We start from the raw sequence: 17,113 nt of genomic DNA, 5'->3' as shown, positions 1-17,113 counted from the left end.
CTAGATGCTGCGTTTATACAGGCAGCCCGATTCTGAAAAGATCTGATTAGTCAAAAGTCCAATTCAAAAAGAAATTAAAAGATCAGAATTGGGATGCCTGTGTAAACGCAGCCATAGAAACACATCTGTCAATCCATGTACAGCACATGGGGTGTAGAGCATTGATGATATTTTTTTCAAAGTGGCCCAGTTACCTCATTCTTAGATAATTTCCTACCATATAAGGGAAGGGAGGAGGGTTGATAAGAAGAATCTGGTCCACTGTTCTTATTTGGCCCAGATCGGGAGCAACAGAAACCATGATGATCACATGCTCCCTGCTGATAGACCTGGAAGGGGACTGATTGGACCAGAGATCCTAGTGACACCATGGAGAAACAGGCAGACAGATCTAAGGCCAGGGCCAGGGTTGCGGATGATGGTATTGGTAAAATGCTACAGTGGCCCAGTTCCTCCTAACTTTGGCATACATAGCCTATCTCAGGGTGACCATCTGTGTCGACTGCCTGCCACACTGGGTGCAAGACCAACCTGCCCAAAATGTGTTCTATTTGGCATTACTATATTCTCCCTCAGTCTCAAACTGTTTTAGTTGTGACTAAATATAGCGTTCATTGATATTGTACATCTCGGTGACATAGTTTAGGTAGACTTCGGCTTCGGATGTTCAGGTTTGCTTAATGCTTTGACCATATCTGGCCAATGGTGCTTCATGATATTGATACCCTTTGAAGCCTCTGGCTATAGGGTTCTGGCATGACGTCATGTCAGATGTGCTTCGCTAAATGACTATTATTCATGCCTGTTCTTTTGCATGGGGACCATATTAACAGCCTGTGTGAAGAAAACGACAAAAGCCTTTGAGATGCAAATGACAACTAACAAGCAAAACCAATGTCCCTCATTAATGAATTTGATCAATTGCATTATTGATTCCATCCTCTTGGGAAAAATGAAAATTGTTACAATATTTAATACTTCGTGTATGTTTTAGTATACTGACTGAATTATATGTGAATTATAAGCTTCAAGCGGATGCAGACTAACCCTGTGCTCCTGTCTGTACCCCACCTCCCCACCACTGTGCCCCTGTCTGTTACCTCCCCCCTCCACAACCCTGTGCTCTTGTCTTTCCCCACCCGTGTGCCCGTCTGACCCGCCCTCCCCTGTGCCCCTGTCTGTCCCCTCTAGATGGAACCGCATCGTGGAGATGGTGGAGCAGAAGAAGGACCACCTGGACTCTGTCCTCCGTCTCCAGAACTACCTGCTGGAGTGTGCTGAGATCAAGTCCCAGATCCAGGAGAAGCGCAAGGCCATCGACGCCACTCAGTACGTGGGGAGTGACCTGGGCGGGGTGCTGGCCCTGCAGCGCCGACTCTCCACCATGGAGGGGGCCCTGGCCGTGCTGGAGCCCAAGCTGCTTCACCTGCAGCAGGAAGCAGAGGAACTGGCCATCTCACACCCGGCCAAGGCCATGGAGGTCCTGGAGCCCTTCGAGGGCATCAGTGTAGAGTGGGAGGAGCTGAAGCGCACACTGCAGGGCTGCGAGGACTCTCTGATGGTTGCGGGGCGGCTGCAGCAGTTCATCCAGGACCTGGACTCCTTCCTGACGTGGCTGGTGCAGACGCAGACGGCGGCAGCTAGCGATGAGCTGCCCAACGCGCTGGAGGAGGCCGAGAGGCTGATCAACCTCCACGCGGCGCTGAAGGAGGAGATCGGGAGGTACGAGGAGGACTACGAGCGGCTGCAGGCGGTCAACGAGCTGCTGGAGGCCGAAGAGGCGCCGCTGCCATACGCGGCGCTGCAGCAGTGGCTCCAGAAGCTGGATGTGGGCTGGAACAAGCTGCTAGAGATGTGGGAGAGCCGGAGGGAGGTGCTGGTGCAGGCGCACATCTTCCACCTCTTCATGAGGGACGTCAAGCAGGCCGAGGCCTTCCTCAACAACCAGGTCAGTTAGCCTCTTGTTGGACATCCCAACACCAGTATATCCATTAGCAACGTCTAGTAGTTAGACCTACTGAGTCAATTCATCCCAAATAATCTTCAGCTTATCTGTGTTATTAGTCAGTAATTCTTGTTAAACATGAATAGCTAAAGACGGTACAATATGACTTCTGACTGTACTAGATATGGATGCTGTGGAAGCACAGTGCTATTACAGTGAGGGTCAGTGCTATTACAGTGAGGGTCAGTGCTATTACAGTGAGGGTCAGTGCTATTACAGTGAGGGTCAGTGCTATTACAGTGAGGGTCAGTGCTATTACAGTGAGGGTCAGTGCTATTACAGTGAGGGGCCAACGTTCTATAACCGCTATGCTGCCAGGGAAAACCCCAGGCCTGCACTCTTAGAAAACAAGGTGCTATTTAGAACCTAAATGGGTTCTTTGCTGTCCCCATAGGAGAACCCTTTGAAGAATAGTTTTTGGTTCTAGGTAGAACCCTTTTGAGTTCCATGGAGAACCCTTTACACAGAGGGTTCTACCTGGAACCAAAAAGGATGTGTAAAGGGCATTGTGGAAATGATCAGAGGGTTGCTTTTACAGTTACACACAGCACAGCATATGCCTGTGATTATTAGCCTAGATGTATAATTCATAGGAGGCTCTATAGCAGGAAATCCCAGCAAGATGTGCGTCATGAGGGTTGCCAGGTGTGCGTCATGAGGGTTGCCAGGTGTGCGTCATGAGGGTTGCCAGGTGTGAGTCATGAGGGTTGCCAGGTGTGCGTCATGATGGTTGCCAGGTGTGCATCATGAGGGTTGCCAGGTGTGCGTCATGAGGGTTGCCAGGTGTGCGTCATGAGGGTTGCCAGGTGTGCGTCATGAGGGTTGCCAGGTGTGCGTCATGAGGGTTGCCAGGTGTGAGTCATGTGGGTCATGATGGGTTGCCAGGTGTGCGTCATGATGGGTTGCCAGGTGTGCGTCATGATGGGTTGCCAGGTGTGCGTCATGATGGGTTGCCAGGTGTGCGTCATGATGGGTTGCCAGGTGTGCGTCATAATGGGTTGCCAGGTGTGCGTCATGATGGGTTGCCAAGTGTGCGTCATGATGGGTTGCCAGGACCGGTGGATAGTAAACCGGCGACGTCGAGCGCTGGAGTGGGAGTAGACATGACAATAAGGTTAAAATGTTAACATGTAGTTCATTTAAAAAATGTTTGTTTTGCATTTATATTCATGCACATTATATCGTCCTTTATTGTGCCATGTGTGTGAGTATGTACAGTATGGCGGTCTATAGGCTATGCATGCCGGAATTATGCACACCATTTTATAAAGTGCACTCCATTGCAGGACTTTGCGTGCAGTGTTCCTTTCCAGTTGATATGTCACGCATTTCCCTCGACTGCTCTGTCCGTGTGTCAGAGCATGTCTGTTCTGGTTTGCTGACATACCTTTACCAGAGACCCAGTTCTCCCTTAGGCAGAGAGGCCAAAGGGTTTCATTTTTGAATAATTGTCAAACGGAGTGCCATGACTTGTTTTTGGTCCCCCCCCCCATGTTTCTCTCAACCCTTGTAGCGTTTATCTGACCATACATACAGGAATGTCCTTACGCTGTTGCTTTGCTTTACGTGTGGTTGTGTTGAACACAACAGTTCAGCCGTCGCAATTCAGACGTCCATTGATCAGGAAAACAATGTAGTGTTCCTTGCCAATAGTGACTGAAACCTGATCTCATTATAGTCCTTAGAGATCAGCATATTTATCATTCAGCAAAATAGAATCTGCACCTCTTTGCACGTACTAAACATGCTAATGTAGTTATTGCTAAAATGCCATGAGATGATACCCATGTCTGCGAGCACATACTACACACAGGCTTGTTACAGTAATATTCCCATTTTCTCTCTCAGTTTTCACTCTATTCCCTCTAATCTCTTGGACATTTACAAACTCGTCACTGACGTGTGGTTCTGACTCTGTCCATTCTCCCCGTCCCCCTCCAGGAGTCAGCCTTGGCCCACGTTGAGCTCCCCGCCACGGTGGAGACGGTGGAGGCTGCCATCAAGAAGCACAAGGACTTCACCACCACCATGGAGCTCAACCTGCATCGCATCAAGGCTGTCATCGAGGCCGGAGAGAGCCTCATTAGCCAGAGCAACATCTACTCGGACCGTATCAGGGAGCGTGTGGACACCCTCGCTAACAGGTGGGTGGCGACATAGGATTGTTCCACTCTGACCATGCGAATGTATAGCAAAGCCATTTTACAATCTTTCTTAAACATCTCTGGCTATGTTTAGAAGAGCACAGGGGCATGAAGATGAAAGTTGAGGCTAGTTCGGGGGGGGGTGGTGGTGCTGTGGTCAAGTCTGAAACGCATGAGGTATAGGTAGATGTGTCACTTGTCACTTAGCAGAGGCACATCACCATATTTGTATACCCTATGCATATTGAAATAGAAAATGTTGTTCATCCTTGAAATACAAGTGAATTACTATGGTGATAATGCAGTGGTCTTGGTAGCAGGTGGGCCTCACTAACACAATGGTACACACGAGGAGACAAAGCATAAGCAACCGAAAAGAAACTCCCCTTGTTAATACTTTCTTTTAACAGCAGAGCATGACATTCATACTGATGGGTGAGGCGAGGAGGGGCCTAGTCAACCCGTATTCAATCCTCCACGCCAACAATAGCATGGGGCGACCACATGTTAGAGAGATATTTAGATGAGGCCGTTGGCCGACTCTCATCTTTACAATGGACTCACTGTTGCTCGGTGTGCTGCACCAAAGCCACCAACCTCATACATGGAGTTACATTTGCAGATAGCAGGAGAGTGATTGCTGCACTGTGTGAATGACTGGTTCTATGTTTCTCTCCTCCACAGAGGCAACCAGAACCGGGAGCTGGCCCAACAGTGGCTGGAGAGGCTCAACGGCCAGTGGGGGCTCCAGAGATTACTACAGGACTGCCACGAGGTAGGACACAACATGAAAATAAATGTCACAACCAACGCTGGCATATCAATGGAATAACCAATGGGAGGATGTAGGGGTTAAAAAAAGGGCTTGTGTTCGGAGCTGTGCTGTACATGGCTTTGCTTGGGAACACAGGAGGTCAGGCTCAAACCTCCAGATGGATATTGTGTTGCTGGATCCTTCAGTGATATACTAAAACTCTTCTTAGCTGAAATTGAATGACATCTGACAGACCTGTGGTGGGGTCTATCCCTTCCTCAATCTTTATATCAAGGTTGACAACATTTTTTTCTTTGTCTATGTAAGTTCAATGATTTGAGCCAGCCGGCTGCTGTGTTAGATGCTTAACTTGGGGATGTGAACAACAGACGAACTTGACTCTTCTGAGGGGTTGATGTGATTAGTTGTCGTTGTTGACCTGCTGGATCTTTCTGACTGGACAGTCAACTTCTGGCAAACCCCTTCAGAGAGGCGGACCTAGTTGATAGTCGGTGGATATTTGTCATTTGGTTGTAAAGGAAGATGATGCTTTGCTATGATTGACATGACTTTGACTGCCATGTTTAAGCTGTGCTGTGTGCCTATGTGTCAGAAGAGCCATATTCAGTGTCCAGTGCCGAACCTGGATATTAAAGGTCGACCGATTAATCGGAATGGCCGATTAATTAGGTCCGATTTCAAGTTTTCATAACAATCGGAAATCTGTATTTTTGGGTGCAGATTTGCCTATTTACAGTGCCTTGCGAAAGTATTCGGCCCCCTTGAACTTTGCGACCTTTTGCCACATTTCAGGCTTCAAACATAAAGATATAAAACTGTATTTTTTTGTGAAGAATCAACAACAAGTGGGACACAATCATGAAGTGGAACGACATTTATTGGATATTTCAAACTTTTTTACCAAATCAAAAACTGAAAAATTGGGCGTGTAAAATTATTCAGCCCCTTTACTTTCAGTGCAGCAAACTCTCTCCAGAAGTTCAGTGAGGATCTCTGAATGATCCAATGTTGACCTAAATGACTAATGATGATAAATACAATCCACCTGTGTGTAATCAAGTCTCCGTATAAATGCACCTGCACTGTGATAGTCTCAGAGGTCCGTTAAAAGCGCAGAGAGCATCATGAAGAACAAGGAACACACCAGGCAGGTGAAGAAGTTTAAAGCCGGATTTGGATACAAAAAGATTTCCCAAGCTTTAAACATCCCAAGGAGCACTGTGCAAGTGATAATATTGAAATGGAAGGAGTATCAGACCACTGCAAATCTACCAAGACCTGGCCGTCCCTCTAAACTTTCAGCTCATACAAGGAGAAGACTGATCAGAGATGCAGCCAAGAGGCCCATGATCACTCTGGATGAACTGCAGAGATCTACAGCTGAGGTGGGAGCCTCTGTCCATAGGACAACAATCAGTCGTATATTGCACAAATCTGGCCTTTATGGAAGAGTGGCAAGAAGAAAGCCATTTCTTAAAGATATCCATAAAAAGTGTCATTTAAAGTTTGCCACAAGCCACCTGGGAGACACACCAAACATGTGGAAGAAGGTGCTCTGGTCAGATGAAACCAGAATTGAACTTTTTGGCAACAATGCAAAACGTTATGTTTGGCGTAAAAGCAACACAGCTCATCACCCTGAACACACCATACCCACTGTCAAACGTGGTGGTGGCAGCATCATGGTTTGGGCCTGCTTTTCTTCAGCAGGGACAGGGAAGATGGTTATAATTGATGGGAAGATGGATGGAGCCAAATACAGGACCATTCTGGAAGAAGACCTGATGGAGTCTGCAAAAGACCTGAGACTGGGACGGAGATTTGTCTTCCAACAAGACAATGATCCAAAACATAAAGCAAAATCTACAATGGAATGGTTCAAAAATAAACATATCCAGGTGTTAGAATGGCCAAGTGAAAGTCCAGACCTGAATCCAATCGAGAATCTGTGGAAAGAACTGAAAACTGCTGTTCACAAATGCTCTCCATCCAACCTCACTGAGCTCAAGCTGTTTTGCAAGGAGGAATGGGAAAAATTTCAGTCTCTGCAAAACTGATAGAGACATAATCCAAGCGATTTACAGCTGTAATCGCAGCAAAAGGTGGCGCTACAAAGTATTAACTTAAGGGGGCTGAATAATTTTGCACGCCCAATTTTTCAGTTTTTGATTTGTTAAATTTTTTTGAAATATCCAATAAATGTCATTCCACTTCATGATTGTGTCCCACTTGTTGTTGATTCTTCACAAAAAAATACAGTTTTATATCTTTATTTTTGAAGCCTGAAATGTGGCAAAAGGTCGCAAAGTTCAAGGGGGCCGAATACTTTCGCAAGGCACTGTATCTGACTGAGCGGTGGTAGGCAGAAGCAGGCGCTTAAACATTCATTCAAACAGCACTTTCTGACGTTTTGCCAGCAGCTCTTCGTTGTGCATCAAGCATTGCGCTGTTTATGACTTCAAGCCTATCAACTCCCGAGATGAGTCTGGTGTAACCGAAGTGAAATGCCTGGCTAGTTAGCGCGTGCTAATAGCGTTTCAAACGTTACACTGGCAATACTAAAGTGCCTATAAGAATATCCAATAGTCAAAGATTAATGAAATGCAAATGGGATAGAGGGAAATAGTCCTATAATAACTACAACCTAAAACTTCTTACCTGGGAATATTGAAGACTCATGTTAAAAGGAACCACCAGCTTTCATATGTTCTCATGTTCTGAGCCAGGAACTTAAACGTTAGCTTTCTTACATAGCACATATTGCACTTTTACTTTCTTCTCCAACACTTTGTTTTTGCATTATTTAAACCAAATTGAACATGTTTCATTATTTACTTGAGGCTAAATTGCTTTTATTTATGTATTATATTAAGTTAAAATAAGTGTTAATTCAGTATTGTTGTAATTGTCATTATAAAAAAAAAAAAAAAAAAAAGAAATTGTCCGATTAATCGGTTTCGGCTTTGTGGGTCCTCCAATAATCGGTATCGGCGTTGAAAAATCATAATCGGTCGACCTCTACTGGATATATCACCTGTTCAAAGGGTTTCATAGTGTGCCCCTGAGCTACCCTATCTAACACAGAGCTTTATTCTGTTTCTGCAACTTTCTCTCTGCGTTGAATAATTCACCACCACTTTCCTATATCATTAATTCAGGGTATAGGGAGTGTGTATCTGTGGTAGAAGGCTTCCCTTCCAGTGTGTGGCCTACTGTATGAGAATGACACACACTGCGACAGTTTGTAAGAATGTGCAGAAGTGTGTTCTTAACTTTCACTCTTATGATACAGCTGTACTGGCTTGAGAAAAAAAGGGTTGATGCACATCCAGTGGTTGGTTGTTACCATGACCCCCCAAAAAATGTAATGTTTTTTTTCTCCCAAATTTTGTGGTGTCCAATTGGTAGTAGTTAGTCTTGTCCCATCGCTGCAACTCCTGTACGGACTCGGGAGAGGTGAAGGTCGAGAGCCGTGCGTCCCCCGAAACACAACCCAGCCAAGCCGCACTGCTTCTTGACACAATGCACTGCTTCTTGACACAACCCGGGCGGCCCTGGGCCAATTGTGCGCCACCCCATGGGTCTCCCGGTCACGGCCGGCTGCGACAGAGCCTGGACTCGAACCCAGGATCTTTAGTGGCACATCACATTGATCTGACCTGACTGTGGACTGGAGGCAGAGGCTCATCATCTCTAATAGCAGTGATACACTGGAGTCCATTTGATGAGCGCCGTTCTTATATTTCCCATAAACTGCTGCCTCCCAGTCTCCACATGGGTAGAATTCATTTGGAGTCCCAGGGGGGGGTTTATCTGCTTGTGACCCAACTGACCTCTCTGGTCAGGAGGGGAGCATCCAGGGGTGGTCCCCGCCTCCAGAGAGTAGGATGCTAAGAGGTTGAGGAGAATAGCGGGGCCGTCGGAGAGGAATATACCGTGGACCCTTTAAATGAAAGCAGAGCAGTAAATCTACCAACCCCCCCCCACTCAGTGATGTAATTTCAAGTGCAGAGCATTCTCCCTGGTGACGCCTCACAACAGCATAGGATCTCTCTCTCTCTCTGCTGCTCACCCCCCCCCTCTCTCGCTGGCTCTCCCTCGATGGTTCGATCCAGTGCAAGCTTTCGATCACCTCGCACTGCTCAGCCACTGCAGCAGCAGCAGCAGGGTCGGAGATACTGGGGCTTGTGACAGCCCGGAATACAGCTGCGTGCACCTGGAAGAGGCAACGACTGCAGCAGAGGGACAAACCAAGAGCGAGAGAGAGCCAGGCAAAAGGGGTGGGGTTGGGGGTGGAGAAGAAAGACAATAGGAATGTGATAGAGGGAGTTGTGAGGTGTCTGGATTTCGTGTCTGGATTTCTTTGGAGGAGCCAGAGGAGCAGAATCTCCCCCCCCCCCCCACCCCTTGACACTATCAAACGCCGGCCCCCTCCTCCCGCATCTAATCCCTCCTTCCTCCCTCCCTCACCTCACAGCATTACTAACCACAACCACTGAGCCTCCAGGCTATCACGGATGCCTCCAAATCCCAGCCCAGCTATCTGTAGGTGGGGGCTGAATGTGGGGGAGAGGATAGGGTTCATGGGGAGGGGCAAACCTGCTCCTGGAGCCTGCGAGTTTATTGTTTTGGGGAGATTTTTCATTTCTCCATTTCTCATTCTCTCTCACTTGTCAGTGGTCCGCCTCCTTCTTGTCTATCTCCCTCTCTCTGGGTTGAACACACCAGCCAGAGCAACGCGCCACGGTAACGCAACAGCAGAGGGGCTAGTGCAGCCTCAACGTCATCTTATCTGGGGTTTTTTTTGGGGGGGGAGGAGCAGCTTTGCCTTGCTGCTTGTTTGTTTTGATTCCTGCAGCAGCTCTCTTTGACTGTGGGGATTTGTGCTTTATTCCTACCTGGACGGGCAGGTCGAGGATGTGGATACGTATCGCCACCCATCACAACCCTATGAGTCGTTCCCGTTAAACGCTGCCTGCCGGTAAATGGAACCGATTTCCCGTTAAATCTCAGGGGACTAGCAGTCGAGGACGAGAGAGACTAGTTCAGAGGATGGGGGTGGAAATATGTGGGTGGCAGGCAGGCGATGGAGATATTGCTTGTACTGATGATGTTGAATGGGCAGGGATATTTGCAAGTCCTTTTGTATGTTTGGCCCTAAATGTAATGGTCAGCTTGCTTTTATAACTAATGTGACAATGGATTATGTGCTTGTGTTGACGTGTGCTTGTGTGTGTTCTGTGTACATGTGAATGAATTGCTGTTACCATGTGTATGCTTGTGTGTACAACACGTGTGTCTACATTCATGTGTCTGCCGTATGTGTTTAATATGCATGTGCTTGACCTCGTGTGTGTGTGTGTGTGTGTGTGTGTGTGTGTGTGTGTGTGTGTGTGTGTGTGTGTGTGTGTGTGTGTGTGTGTGTGTGTGTGTCTCTGTGTTCATGTGTTTTGGATGATTGCTTTTCTATTATTTCCATGGGTGTTCATTTTTGTTTGCATTTATCTCTTAGGTTTTCACATGACTACGGTCATATGTTCAGCCTGAATACGTCTCTGTTTGTGCTTGTACAGGTATTGTGTGTGTGTGTGCCTCTTATGTATGTGTGCATCTATGCTACTCTCCATCCATCTGTTAGTAGCCTACATTGTCCAACTAGATGACAGTACAAATGCATTGAGTGACATGATCACCCTGTACTGACAGCTCTGTCCCTTGTCCCTCAGCTTGGAGACTGGGTGGCAGAGAAGATGCTCATGGCTCGTGACACGTCCCGCGATGAGACGCAGAAGCTGCACAAGAAGTGGCTGAAGCACCAGGCTTTCATGGCCGAGCTGGCCCAGAACAAGGAGTGGCTGGAGAAGATCGAGAGGGTGAGTACACTACCGCTGGGGCTCCACACAGAGACTGTGGGTGGGTATCTACCATGAGCTGATGCTCAGGAATGGGGAAGGGGAGACTGAGCTGGCTGCTCTATTGGGGGTGGCAGAGTTTTGGGTGTGTGGTTGGGGATGGGGAGGGTAAGTTGGTGTCAACTCATTCTTTACTACGTCATTTGTTTGGTTTTGTAGGTTAGAAATACAAAGTTCCTTGTTACAATGTGATCAGACCAGCATATATACTGTATATAAATCAACTAACAATAGTATCTGCAGTATTTGTGGTTCGTAACGATTTTAAATGCTCTTATATGATTTATTTAGCTATTCATTATTTCTAAGACTGTTTGGATTGTGACACAGAAAACACGCATAAACTGGACGAGAATTGTCATTTGGTTTACCGTTAGTTGAATAAAAGCACAATCACGGGCACTGCGAGTGGATGGTTGAATGTCAGTGAATCGTCTGTAAGAGCTCTGGTGAAACCAGAGATTCCCTGATGTGCCTATGAGCTCACCACGAACAGCTTTGCCTGAAATCTCCACTGGTCACATCACCACATCATATCTATGGGCCCTGCCTGCCCTATCAGATTGATACAAACTGTAACATCAGTGGGATAATTGCTTTAGGCAAGTAACACAAGGACACCCACTGGTTCGCTTGTAGCTCATTGTACCCTGTTATATCCAGCCTATTCCTCCTAACCGGAACAGGGCTGCACTAGGTGCACGTGAAGTTGAGTGGGAAAGCGAGCGTTTTTACTGAACACTGTCAGTATGGGAACGTGGAGGCCATTTAGGCCTAAGTATATACAGAAGTGTAATGCAGTGGCATCATCCAGGCTGAGTCTCAGGGCTACGATCCATTATAGATAAAAATTCAGGTCATCTGCGTAGATAGATACTGGAGTGGTATTGGAAAGTGCTTACTGCAGCTACTGTACAAGGGAACGAGTGCTTGGAGGCGCGCCCATGGGCATGCCGATAAGCTCAGGAGAATAATTGGAAGAATGTTATCTGCATATAGCTCCTCTTACAGTAAATTATTTCTAGGTACAGTATGATAAGCCACATGTCCTCCCAGTGATGCTGTGTACCCAAACAGAAACACAGTTTTCTCCCCCAGGGCCCCGGCATAACGTTGGTGGGAAAAACAGAATAAACATGTTGCGACAGATACCCCAAACGCACCGTAGCACAGCCCTACTGTGTGTATGTGTCTCATCTGAAGCCATGCCAACTGGTGACTTGCTCTGTGTGTTTGTGTGAGAGAGTATGGGGGTTGCCTGATATCTGTCAAATCGGAAAATTATTGAAAATATATTTACACTACATTCGGAAAGTATTCAGAATCCTTGACTTTTTCCACATTTTGTTACATCACAGCCTTATTCTAAAAGGGATTAAATCCTCATCAATCTACACACATAACAAAGCGAAAACAGTTAAATAAAATAAAAATGTTTGTTTAATTTTTTGCAAATTTAATTGTTCAGACCTTTTGCTATAGGACTCGAAATTGAGCTCCGGTGCATCCTGTTTCCATTGATCATCCTTGAGGTGGTTCTACAACTTGATTGGAGACCGCATGTGGTAAATTCAATTGATTGTACCTGATTTGGCACATATGTCTACATAAGGTCCCACCATTGACTGCGCATGTCAGAGCAAAATCCAAACTACGAGGTCGAAGGAATTGTTCGTAGAGCTCTGAGACTGGATTGTGTCGAGGTACAGATCTGGGGAAGGTTACCAAAACAATTCCTGCAGCATTGAAGTCCCCAATAGCACAGTGGCCTCCATCATTCTTAAATGGAAGAAGTTTGGAACCACCAAGACGCTTCCTAGAGCTGCCGCCCGGCCAAACTGAGCAATCGGGGGAGAAGGACCTTGGTCAGGGAGGTGACCAAGAACCCAATGGTCACTGACAGAGCTCCAGAGTTCCTCTGTGAAGATGGAGGAACTTTCCAGAAGGACAACCATCTCTGCAGCACTCCACCAATCAGGCCTTTATGGTAGAGTGGCCAGATGGAAGCCACTCCTCAGTAAAAGGTACGACAGCCCATTTGGAGTTTGCCAAAAGCCACCTAAAGGACTCTCAGACCATGAGAAACAAGATTCTCTGGTCTGACGAAACCAAGATTGAAATCTTTGGCCTGAATTGCAAGCGTCACACCAGGAGGAAACCTGGCACCATCTCTACAGTGAAGCATGGTGGTGGTAGCAGCATGCTGTGGGGATGTTTTTCAACGGCAGGGACTGGGAGACTAGTCAGGATTTAGTGAAAGATTAACGGAGCAAAGTACAGAGTGATCCTTGATGAAAACCTGCTCCAGTGCGCCCAGGACCTCAGTCTGGGGCGAAGGTTCACCTTCCAAAGGGATCACGACTGTAAGCACACAGCCAAGACAACGCAGGAGTGGCTTCAGGGCAATGTCCATGAGTTGCCCGGACTTGAACCCGATCGAACAACTCTGGAGAGACCTGAAAATTGCTATGCAGTGATGTTCCCCAACCAACCTGACAGAGCATGAGAGGATCTGCTGAGACGAATGGGAGAATCTCCCCAAATACAGGTGTGCCAAACTTGTAGCATCATACCCAAGAAGACTCGAGGCTGTAATCCCTGCCAAAGGTGCTTCAACAAAGTACTGAGGAAAGGGTCTGAATACTTATGTAAATGTATTCGTCTAAAAACCTGTTTTCGCTTTGTCATTATGGGGTATTGTGTGTAGATTGATTAGAGAAAAGTCAAGGGGTCTGAATACTTTCAGAATGCACTGTATATTATGGAGGAATCTAGCTTGGAATCCAGACATGTGTAGAACCACAGAGGTTCATGAATATCTCTTTGCTTGACAAATTCAAACACAGATCAACTCGAGACATTGAGTTTTATCTCTGTTCACGATTCAGGATAATGACCATGGTTTTGTTCTCAGATTGAGACATGAATATCAGATATGCCTTGGAAAGATCTCAGTATTTTAGAAAGAGTAGCCTTTATTCCGATTTGTTTTTTTAAACCTACACTGCATGGCTTATATTAATACTGTAGGCTATACCATAATATTGAATAACAGTGGAGAGGTTTTACATTTGGCATTCATGATGTTTTTCATGGATGTGAACTTTCTATTGTACTTGCACAGCAGACATTTTTCTATAAAACCATATCAGAATAGGTTATAATACCGTCTGTTTTCGCCAGTATTCTGTCTCATATATTTTACTCATCTGTGTTGATACACTCTGACCTGCCTATAGATTTCCCTCTGTAACGGCAACACTGAGATCGCCGTAGGCGAACGTAGCCCTCTGTAAAGGGCAAGTTGGTGGTCTTACGTGGGTGCAAGAATCCATTTCATATAGCCAATGTTAAGACTACCCAAAGGGACAGGCCTAGCAAGCTGTAGCTGTGATAAATCTGTTGGGGCGGCGCTAGTGTTACAACCCAATGGGTTTGAGTTAGGGTAGTCCTGGGAAACATTATTTTCCCCCTCCTGGATTTTCAAGAGCTGTGCTCTCTATCGAACATCTTACCCAAAGCAAATTGGTTATATATAAAAGGGTCTAGGACTGTCTCCAAGGTTTTGAGTAAATAAAGTCTCTGCCTATATAGCAGCTAGAATCTCTGGTGTTACTGAACCCACCAGCCTTCTGATGCAGGTGACCCTCCTACCCTGTGACTGTCACTGTTCTAAGGTGGTAGACATTTTTACGTGGTGGATTTTCTCCCCGACGTCACATGCCCGGCAGCTGTTGGAAGGTGCAACTTTGCCGGATACTGATATGCGGCCGTGCTTGCAGTGGTTGCCAGGCAACTGCCTGTCTGTCCCCTGCCGGCGTACCTCATGTGTGAAGGTAATTTGTCCAGCAGGAAGTGACGTATTAAAGGGCTAGTGTGAAGAGTACCAGAAAATGTATGACTTCACTGATAAAGAATGAAAATGTATGCCCTCACTACTGTAATTACAGGGATCCGATGCAGGTGAGACGGCTGGCTGGCTACCCCTTAGTTGCTAGGTCTGTAGATGGCATCTACAGCTCGGGTTCTTGTTTCTAAATGGAAAGTCACACCCATGTCCACGTCCACCTTGATATTCTGAAAATCAATACAACGTAGTTGATGGACATTTTGTTACACGATGTTCAATGTGATAACGACCCGGTGTCTTTGGGTGTCGAACCTAATTTTGGAAGTGTAGAATTGAACATGCTTCAGGTGGGATTGTAATCATTGGATCTAGTGCTTGTCCCTGCAGTATGTAGAAGTTGTTACAAACAAATTTCAAAATTTGTTTCTCTCAATGCTATTGTTACCCAAAGCCCAATGGGCTCTTATTTCCCCTTCCCCCTCACTTTTCAGATAATTAATTGGCCTCATATCTACAATAAGTATGTGAATCTCACCCTTCTATTCTCTAGACCCCTCACTATTATTATAATAGGGACCTCCTGGATAAGTTACAAAGGTGACTCTCTCTCTCTCTTTTGTTTCAGAGTGTATGTGTGTACATCGTGCGTGTGTGTGTTCTGGGTTATATATTATGAAAAGCATTCAGCATTATCAGCAGCGACCCTGAAACTCCATTAATAGTGATGCCATAACAATATAATCACTGCCTTTTATAGTTGCAACTCCATCTGTTAGGTCCTTGGCATCCCACGACTCGTATCCTATACACACACACACACACACACACACACACACACACACACACACACACACACACACACACACACACACACACACACACACACACACACACACACACACTTTCCTTAACCCCTTTGGGAGTAGAGTTTGACCCCTGTGTTTTTGCAGGCCCTGCAATATACAGTGGGGGAAGAAAGTATTTAGTCAGCCACCAATTGTGCAAGTTCTCCCACTTAAAAAGACGAGAGAGGCCTGTAATTTTCATCATAGGTACACTTCAACCATGACAGACAAAATGAGAAAAAAATCCAGAAAATCACATTGTAGGATTTCTAATGAATTTATTTGCAAATTATGGTGGAAAATAAGTATTCGGTCAATAACAAAAGTTTATCTCAATACTTTGTTATATACCCTTTGTTGGCAATGACAGAGGTCAAATGTTTTCTGTAAGTCTTCACAAGTTTTTCACACACTGTTGCTGGTATTTTGGCCCTTTCCTCCATGCAGATCTCCTCTAGAGCAGTGATGTTTTGGGGCTGTTGCTGGGCAACACAGATTTTCAACTCCCTCCAAAGATTTTTTTATGGGGTTGAGATCTGGAGACTGTCTATGCCACTCCAGGACCTTGAAATGCTTCTTACGAAGCCACTCCTTCGTTGCCCGGGTGGTGTGTTTGGGATCATTGTCATGCTGAAAGACCCAGCCATGTTTCATCTTCAATGCCCTTGCTGATGGAAGGAGGTTTTCACTCAAAATCTCACGATACATGGCCCCATTCATTCTTTCCTTTACACGGATCAGTCGTCCTGGTCCCTTTGCAGAAAAACAGCCCCAAAGCATGATGTTTCCACCCCCATGCTTCACAGTGGGTATGGCGTTCTTTGCAACTCAGCATTCTTTGTCCTACAAACACGACGAGTTGAGTTTTTACCAAAAGGTTCCATTTTGGTTTCATCTGACCATATGACATTCTCCCAATCTTCTTCTGGATCATCCAAATGCTCTCTAGCAAACTCCCAGCTCTCTGCAGGTCATTCACTAGGCTCCCCCGTGTGGTTCTGGGATTTTTGCTCACTGTTCTTGTGATCATCTGACCCCACGGGGTGAGATCTTGCGTGGAGCCCCAGATCGAGGGAGATTATCAGTGGTGTTGTATGTCTTCCATTTCCTAATAATTGCTCCCACAGTTGATTTTCTTCAAAACAAGCTGCTTACCTATTGCAGATTCAGTCTTCCCAGCCTGGTGCAGGTCTACAATTGTGTTTCTGGTGTCCTTTGAAAACTCTTTGGTCTTGACCATAGTGGAGTTTGGAGTGTGACTGTTTGAGGTTGTGGACAGGTGTCTTTTGTACTGATAACAAGGTCAAACAGGTGCCATTTAATACAGGTAACGAATGGAGGACAGAGGAGCCTCTTAAAGAAGAAGTTACAGGTCTGTGAGAGCCAGAAATCTTGCTTGTTTGTAGGTGACCAAATACTTATTTTCAACCATAATTTGCAAATAAATTGATTAAAAATCCTAAAATGTAATTTTCTGGATTTTTTTTTTCTAATTTTGTCTGTCATAGTTGAAGTGTACCTATGATAAATTACAGGCCTCATCTTTGTAAGTGGGAGAACTTGCACAATTGGTGGCTGACTA

The 17,113-nt window shown here is 45.9% G+C and overlaps 1 protein-coding gene across 4 annotated transcripts in view; it reads left to right on the top strand.

Annotated features, from left to right (window-relative positions):
- Positions 1-17,113, top strand: part of LOC135552617 (spectrin beta chain, non-erythrocytic 4-like) — a 65,590-nt gene that overhangs the window by 23,337 nt on the left and 25,140 nt on the right. For all 4 annotated transcript variants that reach the window (XM_064984339.1, XM_064984338.1, XM_064984337.1 and 1 more), the window contains exons 16-19: positions 1,192-1,948; positions 3,947-4,149; positions 4,834-4,924; positions 10,651-10,797. In XM_064984339.1, the coding sequence (XP_064840411.1) occupies positions 1,192-1,948; positions 3,947-4,149; positions 4,834-4,924; positions 10,651-10,797 (1,198 nt within the window). The remainder of the gene's footprint in view (positions 1-1,191; positions 1,949-3,946; positions 4,150-4,833; positions 4,925-10,650; positions 10,798-17,113) is intronic.

The sequence above is a fragment of the Oncorhynchus masou genome, chromosome 13 (assembly GCF_036934945.1).
Source record: "Oncorhynchus masou masou isolate Uvic2021 chromosome 13, UVic_Omas_1.1, whole genome shotgun sequence".
NCBI classification, from domain to species: Eukaryota; Metazoa; Chordata; class Actinopteri; order Salmoniformes; family Salmonidae; genus Oncorhynchus; species Oncorhynchus masou.
This window is presented reverse-complemented; position numbering and strand designations above follow the sequence as displayed.